The following is a 23081-nucleotide window of genomic DNA, read 5'->3' on the forward strand; positions in this document are numbered from 1 at the left end:
CTGCTCGTGTCCATGCTACTAGGATAGCTGGTCTGAAAGGTTGACTTACAACCAATCATCAATAAGGGTTGTTTGGTATGATACAAAGTGATCACTAGAATAGTGAGCACTATATATCAGGCCAACTTCTCACAATACCCTCTCCATGAAGAGTAGAACAGATTAACATGAGCTGCAAGGGGCAGGACCACTTATACATCATACACAGAACATACTACAGGGCCCTTGTTGGACGGGAAGTGGGAGGGTAGGGAGGGTTGGGAAGGGTTTTATTGGGATTGTTTAGTAACGAAACATGTTTCTATGGTTCTGTCTTGACATATATTGTAATAAAACACGAATACCGTTTTAAATCTCACATCCAGTAGTAGGACAGAACGTATTCCTGTGATTATGTATATTGCTGGAGCTCTAACAAACATAAATATCATATGCATGAAGTATATGCACGTCTAATTACTAAATCTCAATAAACTCTGTTAACAAAACAAGCATTGGTCAATACATTAGGTTTTGCCTGTGTGAATAATAATAAGAGGTTTGTGTAGGCGAAACCATAAAACAAATATATCCGACTTGATATTCGAGTTGACTACTGGTACCCGGTTCAGGACCCGAGCAACATAAAACCTGAAGAGAAAATGTATGCAGAGCAATTTTTATATTCAATTACAAAATTAACCAGTAGATGACAGTGTTGTCCATTTCTTCCAATATGAGGACAGAGAAACGTGAGCTCTTCAATGGCGCTGGTGCAGGCGCACTAATATAACTGCCCAAAACAAAGTCATAAAATCAAGTTCAAGAGTGAGATCAAATGAATACACCTCAGTGGCGTCACGATGAAAAGATTAGGAATGTAGAGCAGCTGTTTCAATGCGAGCATCCAGGGAAATTAAACAAAGAAAAGTTCCACACAACAGTGGATAGACACAGTAATTCAGTCCGGGAGCTGATAAGAGCCCCCTGTTAAGCTATATTAAATACAAGAGATTTCACAAGCACAGTGCAAGTGCTGTACAGGCGAAACCTAAAAAGGAAATCATGTTCCAGAATCTACCATCACTTCAGTATTATGCCCATCAATATCAATATCACAATGAGGTAATCTCCTTGTCAGTAAGACTTCTATCATTCACAAAATACCAGATTTTTTTTTAATCCATGCAAATACTGCCAAAATGACCTTTGTGGCCTCTTATATCACAAGTTGTATCCATCACAGGGCATAATTGATCTGAAGCAAAATGTGATAAACTACTACACCTCTAGCATGTTTCCTTTTTTTCTTACTATTTTGCTTGCTCCTTCTACTAGCTTGTTATCTGCCCTTTGCATGTGCTCTCTTGAACACTGCCCATACTTCCATATTATTTTTGTCTCAAATTTCTTCCATATAATTTTCTAATTGTTCAATCTCTCGTGCTTATTGTCACATCAAAGGTCTCATCTGTTCAAACTAATATTTCCAAGAACAAGACTAAGGGCAGCTTAAGGTACTGGTGACTTCTTGGGCAGAAAGTGGTGGGATGGGGATGGGTTCCGCTTGGCCCTCTTGTGTTTCCGCTACAAGTTCGACTTACCGAAAGGCTTTGACTGCGATGAAGACCTTCTGTGGGAACAGCCCAAGAGCGGAACTGGGTCCACACCATTGACTTCAACAGGGAGGAGGACTTAAGTGGCTTCTTTTGATGTTTTGGCAACATACAACTTTGCTTCACGTTCCTAAATCACCTTCTGATTCATAAGGGCACACACAACTTGGATTTGTGCACCGAACCCGAGCCATAGCTGTCAATGTTTCAGATTGCTATGCGTGACATATTCATTATATCGGTGTAATTATGAGTGACATTCAACGACTATTAGTGACACTTTCTCGTGAGCAAAATCAAGCATGAAGACGAGGGAAACATAAATATCAGAAATTGCAGCTACCTGTTAAGCTACAGTGTACTACACCGTAGTGCGAGACTGCGCACCGTGCACAATAATAGCTGCTGAGTGCATGCTGACCATGAATAAAGTGAAAAATCTGCATGATCTGGGCAATCAAATAAATGTAGATCATGTATGGCAGTGGAGCGTTTGTAGAAGTGTCAGTGAGGCTGAACACATTTTGGAAGCAGAATGTTCTCCTCAGGCAACTGAATGATGTTCAACCCCGCTGAAGGCGTTTAGGAAGTTAGGCACACTAAGTCAATTTTGCAGCGAGGGCAGTGGGCAAGAGCAGCTGCCATTTCATATACGGGCCGGCTGGCCTGGGTCGCCTATGTACCTGCTGGACGGCTGCCACCGCTGAGGCTCACTCAGCTCAGCTACTAGCTGCAGTCCTCTGGGCAGCTGAGCTGCGAACGTTGAACCACCACTCTCCCGGCAGCCGCATTGAGCAGTGTGTTTCAGCTGCTAGTATGGCCCGCCGCCCTGCCTGGGCCCAGCTCTCTCTGCGGCTCTGGATTCATCATTACTGCAGCGAGCTGAGGTCATGATTGCAGGAATCACTGCAGCAAAAATAAACTATCTGATTTCAACTGCCGCTCCACCCACCCTCCTATAACTGTGAGTCTCAGGCAAACTCAAACTGCTGACTAGTATGCCCCACCACGCGGTGATTACATTCATAATGTTACATTGCTGCACTTGAGCTCAGTCGGCCCCTAAGCCTGCTAAGCAGCGTGTTATATGCGTTGCTTGCCACTCCAGCTTTTACCAAATCATAATTTAACACTAATCAACCAGCGCTCTCCGGGCCACTTGACAGCTGAGCTGAGGCACTATATATGCGTGACGATGCATTTCAGTGCAGTGATGCGAACCACCCCACTGAAATGCGTTAGTCTAACGCCTGATGCGTGGTACTTGGCCTGACTGCCAAGCACCAGAGGCACACCTCATTAAGCTCTGTTGTTTGCAGCAGTCCCTAAAGGTTCAAATCCGGGAATTTTAGGAATGGATGTTGTTCTATCACACACTGTTTTGTAGGTAAAGGAGAATTTTGGTGGAAAACCCGACAAGAACAAAAAGTGGATGGGAGCTCTGATTCTCCTTACAAAGGCATGGAAAGAAAAGAACTGACGTTGTCAAAGAGGGCTGGTGCTTAAACACATTTCCATCGTCACTTTCAAAGCGGCGCTAAGGAAGTCAACGCGGTGGCGCACAGCACAATCTACTGGCATGCATGAGCAATGCGGTTTCAATTCTTAGATTCTTGTTGATGTTGAGTAATCTTGATCATGTTGAAACGTTTGCTTCATTGTATTCAATCACTGCTGTAACAGTCATCATTTCAGCAGCTAGTAGAATGCAGAATCAAGATGGTTCATTTTAGGCTGGGGGCTAACAGACGTGGCAGATCTGATTGGCCTACCTGTGCCACTCACAACACACCTGATGTTGTGTCATATATATTTATATGGAGAGCATCCTGCCGTTCATATGACCTTGCAGCACTATTCCTGTTTGGTTCCTTCTCACTGTGGTTTTGAGGATTACTTTGCAAACCCGAGCGTGGTGGTGTTTGTGACTTCTAATTATTATGAGACAGCATCAGGGTATTGTAATTTCTGTTGCTGATAAGTAGAGTTTGTTTGTTGTGGTCTGAGATCTAGCCTAGATACTTGCATGCTAACTAGTGTATGTGGCTTGCACAATACTCAGAAAGGTTATTTGTATGGATCTGAAGTGGCGATACTGATTGTTGCTGAGGTGACCCGAGATTCATCGAGGTTTATCTAGACTAGCCTGGATGGGTGCTCTGAATTTTCTTTTGGTAAGTTAAATTGGGCTTGGTCGCCCCACTCACTGCTGCCGCTCCTGCCTGCCTTTGCCGCCTCCTGCCTGCAGATTCCTTCGCTCGCTGCCCGCTGCTACTGGGGGGCATTTCAGAAACCTTACCTTTGGCGGTGGGGAGCCGTGGGGGGAGCTGTCAGGAAAACCCTTCACCCATCCAGCCGTGAGGGAAACGGCAAACGCGACACCAAACCAGGGACGCTCCAGCCCAAACCGGGAACCAGGAACCACATTTCCCAGCAGCCCCGGGACCTGGCGCGCTCGTGACGCTCCCTCTGCGCCTGGAGGCGCCTCAAGAACGCGGAGCACCGAGCGTGCCTGGGGGCATTTCAGAAACCTTACCTTTGGCGGTGGGGAGCCGTGGGGGGAGCTGTCAGGAAAACCCTTCACCCATCCAGCCGTGAGGGAAACGGCAAACGCGACACCAAACCAGGGACCCTCCAGCCCAAACCGGGAACCAGGAACCACATTTCCCAGCAGCCCCGGGACCTGGCGCGCTCGTGACGCTCCCGCTGCGCCTGGAGGCGCCTCAAGAACGCGGAACACCTCCCGCCCCGCGGGACGCGCGCAGGACAGCGCCGGGCTAAGCCCGGGCAAAGGGCGGGCCCTCTGTGGCCCTCAGAGGCACAAAGAGGCCGGGGCGGGCCACCACCCTTTCTATTTTTCTATCATTAAACAGGTACTGTGATTCCCCTTACCATTGCTATTGGCCCACTGTTTTGGTATTGTGCATCGTACCATCATGTCTATCTGGGAGGAGCTTAATGCCATGTGTGGAACTCAATATATCCCTGACCTTTTACCCTCCATAAGCACTGAGACCAACCCAGACGATGTTAACGCCACCCTGCAGATGTCACCTCTTTGCGCTAATAAACCCCAATCTCCACTCATAGCACCGTCACCGGGTGGGCAGAACATCATGAGAAAGACCGATGATGTCATCATCAACGGGAAGCCAGCTAATACTCCTAAACTATACCCCAGTCCCTCTCAGCACCACTCCAATGTCAGCTCTGTGTCGGAGGATATGGAGCATGGAAAAATGGAAAACTCCCCATCATTTCTCCAACCAACTCTATTGGCACAGCTCGAGCACCTATTAACCTCCCCAATTTCACCCTTGGTGGAAAAAATCAACGATCTGGGGGTCAGGATTTCTAACATTGAACTGATAGTTAAAACACACATTCCATCAGGAACCAAACCAGCATCATCAGACCCGCCTATTTCCCTCACTGTCCTGGAAAAACCCAAACTGAATTCCCGCAGGAACGCGCATTCTAAAAATATATCGTTGGTACAAACAAACCACATTGAGGCTAAAATTGAACCTACTAGAATGCCACGAATACACCTACCCCCCGAAGCCGCCCCCTATGTGACCGTTGTCTCCGGGATCCCACCACTAACCTATGGGAAAGTTGAAACATGCCAAGACTTACTACATAAGGCCATGTTTTGGTTACAGACTCATAGACCCCTGCCACCTGATCTAGATGGGGGGATCTTAACTGTTAGGAGGGTGGGGTGGTTAGGCACTTTGCCAAAAGACATCCCAGGGGACTTGGTCCTAATTAGATTTAAGCAAAGGAAAACAGCCCCTTACTTACGTTCTTGCAAGTATAAGGAGGGGGATGGCCCAATTCGTATCTGGGACTTACATGACTTTTATCCGAGTTTTCCGCCCACCTAGTTATCAAGAACACAAAGGGCCAACGTAAAAATGCTGTTTGGGGTGGGCCTGGCTGCTTAGAACTAGGTTTATTAAAGCAATCAAAAGGGGATTTAAAAGAAGTGATTGTTTATTAGCTAGGCCCAGTCTTCTGTTGAAATATGTATGTATTTGAGCGCTACTGTAAATTCTGTAACTAGGTAACAAGAATCTGATTAGCATGTCAATGATTTAATACTTGTTTTAGATGTTTTTATATGTATAAATTGTATTTTATGTCTTTTATGATGAACTAATCGAATAAAGACTTCTTGAATTGAATTGAAGATGGTTCATTTTAGGCTGGGGGCTAACAGACGTGGCAGATCTGATTGGCCTACCTGTGCTACTCACAACACACCTGATGTTGTGTCATATATATTTATATGGAGAGCATTCTGCCGTTCATATGACCTTGCAGCACTATTCCTGTTTGGTTCCTTCTCACTGTGGTTTTGAGGATTACTTTGCAAACCCGAGCGTGGTGGTGTTTGTGACTTCTAATTATTATGAGACAGCATCAAGGTATTGTAATTTCTGTTGCTGATAAGTAGAGTTTGTTTGTTGTGGTCTGAGATCTAGCCTAGATACTTGCATGCTAACTAGTGTATGTGGCTTGCACAATACTCAGAAAGGTTATTTGTATGGATCTGAAGTGGCGATACTGATTGTTGCTGAGGTGACCCGAGATTCATCGAGGTTTATCTAGACTAGCCTGGATGGGTGCTCTGAATTTTCTTTTGGTAAGTTAAATTGGGCTTGGTCGCCCCACTCACTGCTGCCGCTCCTGCCTGCCTTTGCCGCCTCCTGCCTGCAGATTCCTTCGCTCGCTGCCCGCTGCTACTGGGAATTTCCCGCTGCTCCTGGGAATTTCCCGCTGCCCGCTGCTTCTTGGATTTTCCCGCCGCTGCCTCCCTGCGGCCCCGCCCCCCTGTGATTCCATTCGCCGCCCCGCTCCCGCCACCCAGCTGCTCCTCCCTCCCGGCTCTTTACTTATGACGCCCCCAGAGCGACCGCGCAGCGGACGCGCGCAGCGGGAGCGCCGAAGGTGCGCCAAAGGTAAGCCCGTCTGCGCCCGTCCACGCCTGGCCCACGCCCAGCGCCAGGACCCCTGGCCCTCCCCGCCGAGGCAAGACAACCCGACTGACCTATGACGCCGCCACTCTCAACGCACTCAATGCCGGCCGGACCCACGCCTGCTGCCGAGCCACCCCGAGACGCACCCACGGACCCTTCACCTGCTGCACCTGCAAGTTCACCTGCCTCCGAACCTGCCCCGCACCCGCCAAGACAAACACCAGCAGCAACCACCTCAAGTGCATCCTGATCAACACCCATCCACAGACACGCCGTGGAACTCTGGAACCTCCTCGACGCTACATCACCGGACGTCGCCTTCCTCACGGAAACCTGGATGAACGCCTCCTCTGCACCCGACATCGCCATCGCCATCGCCATCCCGGACGGGTACAAGATCATCAGGAGGGACCGCATCAACCAGACCGGAGGTGGCATCGCCATCGTCCACAGGAACACCATCCGCATCACGACCTACGCCAACGACTCCTTCGCCGCAGCCGAACATCTCCACTTCCAGATTCACACCGACCCTAAGAGGCACCCTCGTCTACAGACCCCCGGGACCACGCACACAATTCAGCGAAGACATCACAGACTTCATCAGCCCGCACGCCCTCCCCTCCACTGACTACATCCTCCTCGGGGACCTCAACTTCCACCTGGAGAACAACAAGGACCGCAACACCACCGCCCTGCTGGAAAACCTCGCCAACCTCGGACTCAAGCAACTGGTCAACACCCCCACCCACTACGCCGGCCACACGCTTGATCCCGTCTTCTCTTCCAGCAAGTACATCACCTTCAGCCACGCCACCGGACTCCACTGGACCGACCACAGCTGCGTCCACTTCAGCTTCAAAAGATCCACGACCCACCACCACCCGCAACAGGTACCTCACAGGAATTGGAGCAAGATCACCGCAGACCAGCTCACCACCTCCCTCAGCCAGAGCCCACCCGCCAACACAACGGACCCCAACGAAGCAGCCCGCAACTTCACACAGTGGCTGACCGCCTGCGCCGACGACCTCGCGCCACTAAAGAACCCTCCCAGCAGACCCAGAAGCAAGAAGGCATCCTGGTTCACCGACGACCTCAAGGACTCCAAGAAGACCTGCCGCACCCTCGAGAAAGCCTGGCTCCTCGACCGGACCACCGACAACTTGACCGCCCTCAAACATGCTACCCGCAAGCACCACCAGCTCATCCGCACCACCAAGAAGAAATCCCTGAAGGAACGACTGGACAACAACGCCCACGACAGCAAAGAGCTCTTCACTATCGTCAAGGAGTTCTCCAACCCAGCACCGGCACCAACGACATCACTCCGTCACAAGACCTCTGCGACTCCCTCGCCTCGTTCTTCCACCGCAAGATCGCCGACATCCACAACAGCTTCGGCGCCCCACCCACGCACCCAACCGTCGAACCAACGCCCCCCACCGCCACCCTTTGCGCCTGGACCACGGTGACCACCGAAGACACAGCCCGCACGATGAACACCATCCACTCCGGATCACCGACCGACCCCTGCCCACACCAAGTCTTCAACAAGGCCGACTCCACCATCGCACCCCAACTCCGGAACATCATCAACGCCTCCTTCAACACCGCCACCTTCCCGGAGAGCTGGAAGCACGCCGAAATCAGCGCCCTCCTGAAGAAACCTACAGCAGACCCCACCGATCTCAAAAACTTCCGCCCCATCTCGCTCCTCCCTTTTCCTGCTAAAGTCATCGAGAAGATCGTCAACAGACAGCTGACCGCCTTCCTCGAGACGAACAGATCCCTCGACCCCTCGCAGTACGGCTTCAGAGCCAACCACAGCACCGAGACCGCCCTCATCGCAGCCACCGACGACATCCGGACCCTGCTCGACAAGGGGGAAACAGTGGCCCTCATCCTCCTGGACCTCTCCGCTGCGTTCGACACGGTCTGCCACCGCACCCTAGTCCAGCGCCTCAGCAACATCGGTATCCAAGAGAAGGCACTGGAGTGGATCATCTCGTTCCTCGCCGGAAGAACACAAAGAGTCCGCCTCCCCCCGTTTCGCTCCGAGGCCACCGAAGTCATCTGCGGCGTCCCGCAAGGATCTTCACTCAGCCCCATCCTCTTCAACATCTACATGAAACCTCTCGCAGCCATCGCACGCCAGCACAACCTCAACATCATCTCTTACGCCGACGACACCCAGCTGATCCTCTCCCTCACCAGAGACCCCGACACCGCCAGAACCTGCCTACACGAAGGGATGAAAGACGTCGCTGAGTGGATGAAGGACAGCCGCCTGAAACTGAACTCAGACAAGACGGAAGTCCTCATCCTGGGATCTTCGCCCTCCGCCTGGGATGACTCCTGGTGGCCCCCAGCCCAGGGCACCGCACCCAAGCCAACCGACCACGCACGCAACCTGGGCTTCATCCTGGACCCCTCCCTCTCGATGACCAGACAAGTCAACGCCGTCTCCTCATCGTGCTTCAACACCCTGCGTATGCTTTGCAAGATCTTCCGCTGGATCCCGACCGAGACCAGGAAGACTGTCACCCAGGCACTCGTCACCAGCCGACTGGACTACGGAAACGCCCTCTACGCCGGAACCACAGCCAAGCTACAGAAAAGACTCCAGCGCATCCAGAACGCCTCCGCCCGACTCATCCTGGATGTCCCCCGACGCAGCCACATCTCCAGCCACCTGAGGAACCTGCACTGGCTCCCCGTCGACAAGAGGATCACGTTCCGGCTCCTCACCCACGCACACAAGTCTCTCCACGACCTGGGCCCCAAGTACCTCAACGACCGCCTGACCTTCTACATGCCCACCCGCCAGCTACGGTCCACCAGCCTCGCCCTCGCAGCCGTACCACGCATCCGAAGAGCCACCGCCGGAGGAAGATCCTTCTCTTACCTGGCTGCCAAGACTTGGAACTCCCTCCCCATCCACCTTCGGCTGACCCAGGACCATCTTGCCTTCAGGAAACAACTCAAGACCTGGCTGTTCGAGCAGTAGCATACCCCTCCCCCCAAGCGCCTTGAGACCCTCCCGGGTGAGTAGTGCGCTATACAAATGGCATGATTGATTGATTGATTGATTTATATGATTGTTTCTGGTGAATGTATATGTGAATGCTCTTGTGGGTAAGCTGATTTCCTCCCACTGATTCCTTCTTGCCAATGGTACTGCCTCCACAAATAAGATATGTAGCCCAGGAAAGGCAAAATGTGCAGTATTGTTGCACACATGCAGAGAAGAGGGATGCTTGGTGCCAGGGAGACTCCAGAGTTCAATCTAAAAGCTTTTCAATCTCTGGCACCAACCTGACATCTCGCTTCATAGCTTCAAAGCCTAGGGTGAAATGCATGGTGCTGGGTGGAGCTGTTGCTGTAGCCTCTTCAATCTTCCTCTAATCTTAACTTAAGGAGGCAGGATAGGTGGGAGGGTACAGTAACAAATCTCTCCAGCACTGTTCATTTCACATGGGTACCGGCGTGTGGAGCAGGTCCCCTAGAAAGACTGAGATCACAGCTGATCGGGTACTGCTCAGAGCAGCTGCCGGGGAGGAGAATGGGTGCCCCAGGGGATGGAGGGGCAATATGGATATCACCGAGGGGAGGGTCAGAATAATGGGTGCCACAAGCAAACAAAAGGGTTTCAGGGGGAGGAAAATGGAGGAGATGGTGGCTAAGAGAGCAGCTGTCGAGGGAGGCCAGGACACTTTTATGCCAGTGGAGTCGCGGTCTCTTACCGTGTTTGCCTCTTTGTTGTGATCTTTCGGGAGGTAGGCTCCGCCGCCACAGGGCTCTCCTATTGGCATCAAAGGCCGCACAGGATAGACAAGTAGTAAACATCTTTGTGCTGTCCACCATTTTTTATCAGCCCAGTGGCAGAACAGGATAAATAAATGAAGGATCGAACAAAGATTTTTTTTTAGATCTTGTAGGGCCTTTGGCAAGAATTATGGTATAGTCTCAATTTCACACAATCCTGGTTGGAAGGTCAGGTACATCGGTTTAGTGTATGATATGTGAGATGTTATTTATTTATTTATTTTTATTTTAAAGGTTTTATGTAGAGCTGGCTGGACCCAAGGGTATCAGAGCGCTTTACAAGGGTCACATGAGTAGCTATAAAAATAGCAAAAAAATACAATGAGGTAGCATACACGTCCTAAAAATCAATAGATAACCGCAATTTATATAATCAGGTTAAAGCGAAGTGTGAGATTCAGTAGCAAGTCAAGAGAGGTATGTCGTGGAGAAAGGGGGGAATAGATAGAGAGGGGCAGGATGGAAGAGTGGTGAGAGGCTGTGAGGGGGAGAAGGGAAAGATAAAGTGTATCAAGAAGGGCCTATAAAGGGGATAAGTGAGGTAGAGGGAGAAGAAAAGAATGAAGTGAAAACGGGGGAGGAGAAAGGGAAACAGGAGATCAGAAGGGGGGCGCCTAAACAGTAGGAAACCGGGTTGGGATACGTACCCAGAGAAGGGCTGAAGGGCCCCAGAGTTTGTCAAGAAGGTGTAGTTTGAGGTCTTTTTTGAAGCTGAAGAAGAAGGGGTTGCACCGAAGTTCTTCAGGGAGTGCATTCCAGATGGTAGGCGCGTTTCCGGAGAAGGAGCGTGATTGAGTGGATTTCTTGTTTAACAGAAGGAACAAGAACGAGTGTGTTTGAGCTCCTCAGAGTTCGAGAGCAGCCCTCTTTGATGAGTTTATCTGCGAGGTACGGCAGGGTGAGTTGATGCAGGGCTTTGTGAGTAATGCAGCTGGTCTTATAGGTGGATCTGCCTTCAATGGGACGCCAATTGAGGGCTTTAAGGGTAGGGGAGATGTGATCAAACCTTTTAAGGTCGGTGATGAGCCTAGCAGCTAGGTTAAGGACAGATTTGATTGGGGCTAAGTGGACTTTAGGTGTTCCAGATAGAATGGTGTTACCGTAGTCGATTTTAGATAGGACCAGAGATTGGACAGCTGATCTAAAGTCATCAGCAGGAATGAGGGGTTTTCGTTTCTTGAGGTGATAGAGAGTGAAGAGTGCACTTTTGGCTTGAGTTTTTTATGTGGGAGATAAGAGAAAGGTTCTGGTCGATGTAAATTCCGAGGGATTTAACTGAATTGGATAAGGTGAAAGAGCAGTTGAGAACTGTAAGGTCCAAGATCCAGGATTGGATAGGGAGTGAGCTGTTTTTAGGGGAGAAAAGAATGATCTCAGTGTTTTTGGGGTTGAGTTTGAGGTGGTTGTAGTGGAACCAGGATTGAATCTTAGTCAAGGCATCATTGAGGTGAAGCACATCAGAGCGGGATTGAATCTTATGATAAAGTTGTGTGTCATCGGCGTAGAGGTGATACTTGATTCCCGCATGCTTAAGAATAAGGGTGAGGGGTTCCATAAAGAGGTTGAAAAGAGGGAGGGAGAATAGAGCCCTCGGGGACACCCAGCGAGACAGGCACTTGTTTGGAAAGGCAGTTGTGGATTTTAATTTGCTGGGTTTTGTGCTGGAAAAAGGAGGAGAACCATTTGAGAAATGAACCGTTGAGGCCAAAATGATCTTTTTTTTTTTTTTATTCTGTTTATTGTTTTCCAACAGAGAACAAAACAACAAAAAAAGTTGTACACGCACATGGATATGGAACTCCTATTCAGCAAAGCATTATATGCACCAATAAGCAATGAAAGTAGATTGTAAAACAGTAGCATTCATGGCAGTATATAATCGTCTGGCGGATGAGCGCAATGCAAAGCGGCATTAGGTGTCAGCTAATACAACGATGTGGATGTGTAGTGTAGGCGGCACATTGGAACTGTTTAAGTCTGGAGGGCTCGACAGTAGTGACTGAGGGGCAGTGTCGACTGGCAATATGCAACTGTGATACGTATTTCTAGGTGGGATATAGAGGAAGGTGCGGGGTCAGCTTGCCTGCTCAAAGGGAGACTGGTGGTACATGTAGCGGTAGATGTCACCTCTTATCCCCGAATGTCAGCAGTAACATCCTCAGGAGTTCCCTCTGGATTATCGGCATTGTGTGTCTGGGCAAGCAGGTAATTAACCAGGGGTCCCCAGATGTCTTTAGGTTGGGACGAGATCGGTAACAATTCAGTGTAAGTTACATGCTGTTCCTGACAGTAGGTCATGTCCGCTAACCAGTCCTTGAATTTAGGCGCTCTACCCCGGCCCCAGTGACACGCCACTCGTCGTTTTGCAAGAAGCAATGCTGTATCTATGAATTTCCTACTGGATTTAGGAACGTGTGGTGTGTGACCAAGTAGCATAAGTAATGGATCTACAGGTATGTGTTCGCTAGTCATTGTAGTAAGAGCGTCGTGTACCTGCTGCCAGTAGTGTCGAACAGGAGGGCACTCCCAAACAAGGTGCAGGAAGCCCGCATGCTCAACATGGCATCGCTCTCATCTGTCGTTGTCTGCCAGCCGGAACCTAAGCTTTTTAACCGGGGTATAGTACAATCGCTGCAGGAATTTGTAGTGTATTATCTTGAGTCTACTGCTGGCTGATATTCGGGCCGTTAGGGCGCAGCAATATTGCCATTGTTCGTCAGTAAGTGCGGTGGCCAGGTCGACTTCCCAATGCGTTCGGGCCCCGGCTTGCGTTATCGAAACATTAGTTCTGAGCTGGCGATATAGGCCAGAGACTAGATGCGTGCCATCTTGTGAACACAGTAGGTAATGAAGTGGAGGCAAGACTTCAGGTTCGCAAGGGAACTCAGGCAAGATGTCCTTCATCCCCTGGCGCAGTCGTAGATAATAAAACACGTCGAGCGGAGTGTGAGCGTGAGCAGCAAAGAACACCTCTGCAGGCTTGAACTGACCATTTGAGAATAGATCGCCCCAAGAAGTGATATGCACACGTTCACAGAGCATTTGGAAGCCTCGTTCCTGTAGTAGTGCTAGTTTGGGCGAGTATGGCAGACTGCAAGATAACCTCTTACTTATGCGGGGCCATGCATCTAGTGTGCAGGAGACGGAAGTATTCGATGTCGTTATTGATGATTCCGGACAGTGAAGCAGGGTGCTTGACGTAAAGCGTCATATCGTCAGCGTATAAGGATACATCAATCTGACGCTGAAAGCATCATATCGCCCCATCTCGGTGTAGCTGCCGGAGCCTGCAGGCAAGGGGCTCGATCGCAATTGCGAATAACAGGGGGGATAGACGGGTGCCCCTAGAGATGGCAAGGGATTGCGATAGGCGACCATTTATGAGGACTTTTGCCGTTGGTTGTGTGTAGAGCAATTCAACCCAGGAAATAAATAACTTTGGGAACCCCATACGCGCCAGGACAGTAAATAGATACAGCCATTCGACCGAGTCGAATGCCTTAGTGGCATCCAGAAAGACTGCCGCCACTGGCGTATCAGGGTGGTACGTGCGAAGCAGGGAGAACAGGGTACGCAAGTTATGAGAGGTGGAGCGACCCATGACAAACCCAGATTGGTCGGGCAAGACAATTCTAGTCATGTGTTGTTATGTTATGTTATTCACATTTTTAATGCGCACAGATGCTCCAGCAAAGGAGCGTCCTGGCGCAGGGAAAGGTGGACATAACACACACTAAAACCAGCAACAAAAAAGCAGGGATACTTAAAACAGGGAAGAATTAAAACAAGAAGGAGGGATAGTCTGGTGGCTAAAACTTTCGCAAGTACTTTGACGTCACAGTTTAAAAGGGAGAGTGGGCGATAAGAGTCGCATGAACTAGGAGCCTTACCGGGCTTCAAAAGTGATGTGATGACTACTTCTCGCATGGAGCTGGGTAGGATACCGTCGGCCAGCGATTCCTCGAAGACCTCACGTAATCCAGGGGCCATAATGTCGATGTACGCTTTGTAAAACTCGGCGGGAATGCCATCCAGTCCGGGCGCTTTACCGTTCTTTAATGACATAATCGCCTCGCGGATTTCATCTAATTCGAAGGGGGCAGCTAGGAAGGCTCTGTCTCCATCACTGAGCCAGCAGAGAGCTATGTCGTCTAGGAAGACAGCATAGGGCACACTAGCAGTAGCGGTAGTAGTATATAGTGTGTGATAATGTGTTGTAAATGCAGCGAGTATTTCGTCCGTGTTTCTGACCATGTTCCCCTGACAGTCTGCAAGCTCCAGTATCGTGTTACAGTCACGTGGGGTGCGCGTCAGCTCCGCAAGCGCCCTACTCGGCCTGTCACCCTCGCAGTATTTCCTAGCCTGCCAGTGTTTCCCCCTGAACTTTGCCTCTCTATAAGCTTCTTCCTCATAGTTTGACAGTTTGTCTCTAAACTCCGCGTGTACATCAGGGCTATCATCTACCACCATCCGAAGTTCCAAAGCCTTCAGTTCCCTATCCAGAGTGTGGATAGTGTTTTGTATGTCGCGTAGAACCCCGAAACTCTTGGAGATGCAATACCCCCTGATCGTGACCTTGAAGGCCTCCCAGATGTGTTCCACCGAGTCAACAGTTCTCTGGTTCCTAGGGAAGAAAGCAGCAATTTCTTCTCCGAGCTCAACGCGGAATGCGTTGTCTAACAGGGCCGTCGGTTGTAACCTCCATTGTGGCCTAGGGTTATCCCACCCGGGTATGCGTGTGTGTATCAGGACAGGGCTATGGTCAGAGTACGTCCTCGGCAGGTGTGTCACTTCCCGAACCCCCGTGGAGATCTCCCTGGTAGTTAGGAAATAATCTAGACGTGCCCATGTGCCTGTCTGTGAAGTGAAATGCGTGCCTTCCCTTCGGGTAGAGTGGAGAGATCGCCATATGTCAACCAATCCGCCTTCTGCGATCACGCCCTCCAGTGCCTCCCTAGATCTGGGCTTATAGTGTAGTACCCCGTCCGCTCTATATAAATGTGGTGTCAGTGCCAAATTAAAGTCTCCCCCCCCATATGACATGTCTGGACCCAACATCTACAATTTTACCCCAAAGTGTGGTGAAGAACTCGGGTGTATCTATGTTAGGAGCGTAACAATTAACAAAGGTGAAAGTGTCGCAGCCTATCCGCCCCCATAACAGAGCGAAGCGCCCCTCCTTGTCAGTCAATTCTCCGCACCTTTGGAACGCCACGGTGTGTCTAATGAGGATGGTCACTCCCCTCGCATAGGTAGAGTAAGAGGAGAAGACTCGGATCCTAGCCCATTTACTAGCAAAGGTGACTCGTGCTTGTGGTGCTAAGTGAGTCTCTTGTAGCATGGCAACTTGGACATGATGTCTGTTTAAATAAGCAATCACATTTCGACATTTCTTTGCGTTGTTAAGCCCTCTGATATTCCACGACATACAATTCAATTGTGCAGCAGTTCGTCAGTCCGCCATAAGTTACTAAGCAACGATCCACCAGCCCCCACTACCATGAATGCAGCAACACCTTTCCCGTACAGGCTATTAGGGTTGCCATGACACTCCATAGTCTGTTTTTCCATTCCATGTTTAAAACTTCCCACCCCGTCCCAACTCAACCCCCCACCCACTACAGCATCCCAACCATGCCAGCAGCCTTCGTTCCCACCCCTCCCCTCCCCCTCCTCAACTTCACCAACTCAATGTCATGTATGGGGAACACCCGCGAGGAAAACAGCATGAAGGGCGCACAGCTACGTCTCCCGCCTTTAGCCTCCCGAACTGTACCGCCCTTGGTGGAGGCCAGGGCCGGGATAGTGGTCCTTGGAATACGTTACCACTGGAGAGGTCAGCTAGTTCCAACCCGCTATGAGTCCGCTACCCCTTGTGCAGCCATGTTGCAAGTGCAGGGCCCGACTGACCCAAGATATAGCAAGGTCGATCAGGCTGGTCGCACCTGATCAACGTGCGTCCCCTGCAGCGGCTGGGTCTCCTTCGGGAGGCATCTCCGCATTCCGATCACCTCTCCGTGCCCTACGAACCGTCTTCAGGTAGTCTTCAGCCTTTTGAGGATTTGTGAAAAAGTGATGTTGTCCCTGGTGTGTCACTCGTAATTTCGCCGGGTAGAGCAGGGCATATTCCAGCTGGGCTTCCCGCAGTTTCTTCTTGATGGCTAAGAACTTACGTCGTTCTTCCTGCACCATGGGAGTGAAGTCAGGATAGATGGAAAAAGCGAGTCCATTGTATTGCAAGTTCTGTTGAGTTCGAGCCGTTCTCAGCGCCACATCACGATCGCGATAATTCAATAATTTCGCGATAATCGGCCTAGGTGGTAGACAAGGCTTGGGGATAGGGGCCAATGATCTGTGCGCTCTCTCGACGATGAATTGAGGCGAAAACGCATCCTCGCCCACCGATCCCTTGAGGAGTTTCTCCACATAGAGTTCCAACTTGCCGTGTCTGTGGATTACGGAATTCCCGTGACGCGGATGTTGTTGCGTTGGCTACGGGCTTCCAAATCCTCATTCTTAGCCGCTATTATCCGAAGTAAGTTGTCCAAGCGGGCGAGTTGTGTAGTATGGGAGGCGGTGACGTCGTCATTATCTGAGATGCGCTGCTCAGTTGCTGTAATTCGCTCCTCGTGCCTGTCCACCTTATGCACTAAGGCGTCCAACCTGGACGTCATCCCGTCCACTTTTTCGACCACAGTGGCAAATCCCTGCCGCATCTCTTGGAATAGGCGGTGCAGGTCCAGATCTCTGGCGGGAGAGGCACTGGTAGACGAATTCACGTCACTGGGCCCTGGCTCGGCAGTGGCCGACTTCGCGCCTCTCTTCGCACTATCAAAGTTTATTTTAGGCTGGCGGTTCTCGGGGCGTACCATGTTGCCTCTCTGGTCCCTCGTTACCCACTATCTCGAGGCTCACCGCCGCAGCCGTGTGCGTCTCTAAGCAAGGTATGGCGTCACAGCGGCAGCTGGGGTAGTCCGAGTCAGTCGCCCCCACAGCTCCACCTCCAGCGCCCCTGGACGTTAGGATTACTCTTCGCTGCAGGCAAACTCTGCACTGTGGGGTAGGAAAAGCATCGGCAGGCGCCCATGTAGAGAGTTCATGCAAGTGGGTGTGCACGTTCAACAGCCAAGGCTGATTAGTGTCTGTCAACACCCAGTACGGGCTCCACACGGATTACAATGGCACTGGACGTTAGCATATGATGTAGGCCGGCGGCGTGCAGCTGTGACAGTTCTTGTAGTACCGGTGGCGCTGGGGCAGGAACAGTGCTGGTAGCAACCCCAGCAGGGAGCAACAGAAGCGATGACAAGCAGCGCCGATCACAGTTATCACCGTCCCGCCACACTGGCCGACGCGATCAGGCTCCACTGAGCTCCCGGGCCGAGGCAGCTGTAGGCACGGGTATGCGGCGATCTGGCCTGTGTCTGAATGCAGGCAAGGCGCTCTCACCTCCCCCTTGCTTCCAGCAGGGCGTCAAGCCACGACAACCATCAGCGCGATGCGCCTTTCATGCAAGTGGATCGAGGTCAGGGCGGGCGTCCGATCTCCCCCGCAGCGTCTCCGAGGATCAGGGTGGCGGCGCTAGTGGTCCGTTCGAGGGCCGCTTCTCAGCGCGATTCTTGCGGGGATCGGCAACGCACCTACCATCCGGTTACGCCGTCTCCGCCTAGTGCCGGATAGTGGACAAGGGCAGGCCAGCCAGGACAGCACACAGCATTCGGCCGTGATTGTTGTGCAGGCCGAGCAGAAGAGCAGCCGCAAGGCCCGTCCCCCTCACCGCATCCGAGAGCGCGGGGACGGCCCAGCGCCTCGTGGTGAGCCTCGGCCTCTAGTGGTCAGCGGGGGCCGCCTCTCTCACTTCGCGAGCTCCAAGGGCTGAGTCGGTGAGTTTTCCAATGCCGATATCTCAAGCTGAGGCGGCGCTGGCGGCTTGATAGTCAGGTCGAGTGTAGAAGACGCCACTCTGCAACAGTTGTGGGGCTTTGCGAGGATTTTGCTCCCCAGTAAGTAAGGATAAATGTAGGATTATACTCCAAGGAACGGGAGCTGCTCAGCTAAGCAGCCATTCTGCGTTTGCGCCCTCTAGCGCCCCCCCGAGGCCAAAATGATCTTTAAGGGTGTTAAGTATAAAGTAGAGTGGTTCACGGTATCGAAATCAGAAGAGAGATCAAGGAGAATGAGAAGATAGGACTCGCCCTTGTCGAGGGAGTGATGGATGCCATCAATTATATTGAGCATGGCGGTTTCGGTACTACAGCCCTTTCTGAAACCAGATTGCAAAGAGTCCAACAAATTGAATGTGTCGATGTGTGTGTCTAATTGAAATTATTTTGGCCACCATGAGTGTGGAAGGGTATGCTCAGACATGAGTCCCTTGCTCATTGCACCATCAGGATTCAAGCAAGCCGGGCCGAAGACGGCTGTAATGCCAGAAACCGGTCCCCGGAAGCTTGTTTCCTTTCCAGTGAAGAATTGGCTTGGTAGTTTGGTCTGCCCTGTTCCCATGATGCACTGGGCCAGGGACAGACTAATTTGCATATAGCCAGGTTCTGAACTGGGATGGTGCAGTGAGCTAAAAACGGTGATGGATCAAGCCCTGATCTGTTGACTGGGTAGGAGTGTTCTGATTAACTCAGATACTCTGTCCATCACCACCCCCTTTTTGAAATTAATTGGTACAGGGCACATTTTTCAAGGGCTTTAGAGAGAAGAGGAAGGTTAGAGATAGGCCAAAGATTATTTAGGTCATTAGGGTCGGCAGCAGGATTTTTGAGGATGGAAGTGATTTGTCCAAATTGGAGGGAAACAGGGACACATCCCGTGGCAAAGGAGGAGTTGATGATAGAGGTCCAGAAAGGGGCAATGATGTGTTTTAGATCTTGGACAAGTTTGGCAGGGAGAGGGTCTCTGGAGTGAGAGGATGGTTTAAGTCTGGCAAAGACGTTGAGGACTTCGAGCTCGAAAACTGGTTGGAAGTGATGCCAGGAAGCATTGTTTTTTTTCTCAAGTTTGGTGGGGTTGGACTCAGGAAGAGAAATGATTAGAAGCATAGCTAAAGGGTCATGAGGAAGAGTTAGGAGGGCCGGAGAATTGGAGGAAAAATCTAGTGGGGGTAGAGAGCAATGTGGAAGGGGAGTTAAGACGTAGAAGTGATTGATTTTGGAGATTTTTTCTGAGAAGTATTAGCAATCTCTTCACATCTTTCAATAGTGGCCGTAACCTGGGGGGAGGGGGGTAGCGGAGATGGATTGATTTTTAACAATGCTGAATAGTTCCCTGGGTCTATTTTTAGCCCTGTCCAGATGTGAGCCGAAGGCCACTTTTGTATTAAGAATTCTTCCTAATAAATTCTGTAAAATGTGTGTGTATGTTGCTAACAGTAGTAAATGCTGTTGTGAGAACAGATACTTATTTGTCATCCCAGCCCTGCTTATAATCCAGTGCTGGGGTCTAACTTCAACCCTTTTTACGTGTCATTCTATCTATTATATCTGAATTTAGCGATATTTCTATTCATGGGAATGTATGTCAAGATATTACCCTTAACACTATTGCTAACATGTTATATTCCCACCTACTATCAGACCTGGTGGCCCTGCAGTATTTTAAGCCCCTTTGATTGCCATATTTCACAAAATCAATCGAGGGTCTAACTCTAACTGAACCAAATGTAGCACCACCAAACAACTTATCACAGCAACACTGTCGTACCTGCAGCATCGAATCTTTGCGCTCCATGTTGAAGACAACCTTTATACTCAACTACTATGGATATGGCTTGTAACCCACCTTAAAAGATGAACACTCGCCGATACTACTCTGTTTATTAAGCTAGCTTTCATTGTTCTGTTGATCAGGCAGTTACCATCACAGACTTTACATTAGTCCATAGCAAAACACAAAACCACCACCCCACACCGCATCACTAGGACAATGTTTTCTTCAAAATATTGTTGCAACCACATGTATCTTAACATTAATGCTTTAACACTCTAAATTATCTAGCTATCTTTACCAAACTATCCATTAAGAAATAGTCATCAACAAGTCCCTACACTGACAAAAACCATAAATTACTCACTAGCATTACACATGCACCAACAATGTGCACTCCACTGACTAATCAGTTGTTAGTCGAATATGACTCACTGAAAAATTGATTAATATAACTTCTTGTAAATTTCTTTTAATTTGATTTCCACAACAGAAATTGACTGCAAAAATGAGATAGGTGGGATTGCGAGAATCTTCATCAGGTTAGCACAATATGCTCCCTAGTCTTTGAGATGAAAGAAATGCAGGGATCTTTTAGATTCAATACATTGTATCACGACTATTGGTGAAACAATATAGATATATCAATGATTAGATGTTTACTATTATATTAAATTGTAAGCACCCCCAAAAAATGGAGGTCAATGTCAGTTTTCTCAATTTAATATACAAAGCAGAGCACTTTGCACAGATTAAAATCAAAAATCATTTGAAGAGCATTTCGCCATCAACCACATTCACTGAGACCTGCACAGGTCTCACTTTGCCTCAATAAGTGTGGTGATTCCCACCAACATTTGACCAGTTGGGGCTGATACATCGGCAGATATTTCAAGAACAAATAACATGATGCCTGGATGATAGAATGATCTGCACCACTTTAGTCAGCGGCACACAGCAGGGTGCTGGCTGTTACTTAGAGAAGGTAAGTCGTGGCTGCCGTTTTGATCAACACACAATTTGCTCTGTAAGACTGGAAACATGTTGGTGCCAACAACTTAGTGCAGTGAGATATATATTCTCACTTGACTTTCTGCAGGGTATACTGATGGATGTGTTAATAAGTTTACACTGCTGCTACACAAATGTTCTCTCCTTTGTTTCATGTGCCTTCTTAGTGGGAAACAAGCTCAAATTAAGGTCATTATTCAATTGTGTTTGCCATTTATATGACATTTTAGTCAATGCTTAGCAGCATGTGGTGTGGCTGATTCAAGGGTATCACCCACGCTCTGCAAGTTACAATGGATTTAGGCTTGCACCTTGTAAAATAACTTTTACTACTAATGTAAATGTCAAGCTGCATTTCCAGGCAAGGAGTATCTCTAAAGGCTTATGTTGAAAGAAGTGCCTCATTTTGATAAACAATGGCCTCTTTTCATCTTTTACAGCACCTGAATTTGGGCTTTAGAGAGAAGAGGAAGGTTAGAGATAGGCCAAAGATTATTTAGGTCATTAGGGTCGGCAGCAGGATTTTTGAGGATGGGAGTGATTTGTCCAAATTGGAGGGAAACAGGGACACATCCAGTGGCAAAGGAGGAGTTGATGATAGAGGTCCAGAAAGGGGCAATGATGTGTTTTAGATCTTGGACAAGTTTGGCAGGGAGAGGGTCTCTGGAGTGAGAGGATGGTTTAAGTCTGGCAAAGACGTTGAGGACTTCGAGCTCGAAAACTGGTTGGAAGTGATGCCAGGAAGCATTGTTTTTTTTCTCAAGTTTGGTGGGGTTGGATTCAGGAAGAGAAATGATTAGAAGCATAGCTAAAGGGTCATGAGGAAGAGTTAGGAGGGCCGGAGAATTGGAGGAAAAATCTAGTGGGGGTAGAGAGCAATGTGGAAGGGGAGTGAAGGCGTAGAAGTGATTGATTTTGGAGATTTTTTCTGAGAAGTATTAGCAATCTCTTCACATCTTTCAATAGTGGCCGTAACCTGGGGGGAGGGGGGAGCGGAGATGGATTGGTTTTTAACAATGCTGAATAGTTCCCTGGGTCTATTTTTAGCCCTGTCCAGATGTGAGCGGAAGAAGGCCACTTTAGTATTAAGAATTCTTCCTAATAAATTCTGTTAAATGTGTGTGTATGTTGCTAACAGTAGTAAATGCTGTTGTGAGAACAGATACTTATTTGTCATCCCAGCCCTGCTTATAATCCAGTGCTGGGGTCTAACTTCAACCCTTTCTACGTGTCATTCTATCTATTATATCTGAATTTAGAGATATTTCTATTCATGGGAATGTATGTCAAGATATTACCCTTAACACTATTGCTAACATGTTATATTCACAGCACCTGGATTTGTTCATCCTTCCAGTAATCCAGGTGGACGGACTTGACCTTGCTGATTCCATGTAGGTCGCGGTGGATTCCCGAGCACTCAACACAAATAAAAATGCCAAGTTGATATGAAGTCCAAACAGGATCTGTAATGGTATAAAACAATAGAAAAACCCGTGTCAGTAGTTATGTAGAAGTTAATTAGCGTGTACCGCATTTATCTAAACGTTCTCGTTTTGATTCCTATGCTATGTGAAATTGGAATTTGTACACAAGCAAACTAAGCGGCATAACTTTGTGCTGACGTGGAAATAGCAGATTAAGTATAGAAGTGTGTTTTTAATTTAAAAGCATGTGTTTTGGTTTTCAGGGAAGAACGTGTTCTCAGCTGAATTAAAGACCCAGATTTAAAGGAAGAAATCACCCAAAAAATGATCTGCTAATGTTCACATTTACAACATGATTGAAGTTTGTGAAACTAATGCAGCAGGGACATGTCCATCCATTTAAAGTGGAAACGAGCCAGCCACAAAAATTTCTGGGTTGGTGACCCAGATAGGAAACTAGGAGCAGATTTACTTGTAGATCATAAAATAGTGCTTATGGTATGCCTAGCAAAAACATATTG

The 23081-nt window shown here is 49.1% G+C and overlaps 1 protein-coding gene across 2 annotated transcripts in view; it reads right to left on the bottom strand.

Annotated features, from left to right (window-relative positions):
• ADAP2 (ArfGAP with dual PH domains 2) overlaps nucleotides 1–23081 on the bottom strand; it is a 267951-nt gene that overhangs the window by 214923 nt on the left and 29947 nt on the right. For both annotated transcript variants that reach the window (XM_078654379.1, XM_078654378.1), the window contains exon 2: nucleotides 22469–22599. In XM_078654379.1, the coding sequence (XP_078510505.1) occupies nucleotides 22469–22599 (131 nt within the window). The remainder of the gene's footprint in view (nucleotides 1–22468; nucleotides 22600–23081) is intronic.

Source organism: Lissotriton helveticus, chromosome 7, assembly GCF_964261635.1.
Source record: "Lissotriton helveticus chromosome 7, aLisHel1.1, whole genome shotgun sequence".
NCBI lineage: Eukaryota > Metazoa > Chordata > Amphibia > Caudata > Salamandridae > Lissotriton > Lissotriton helveticus.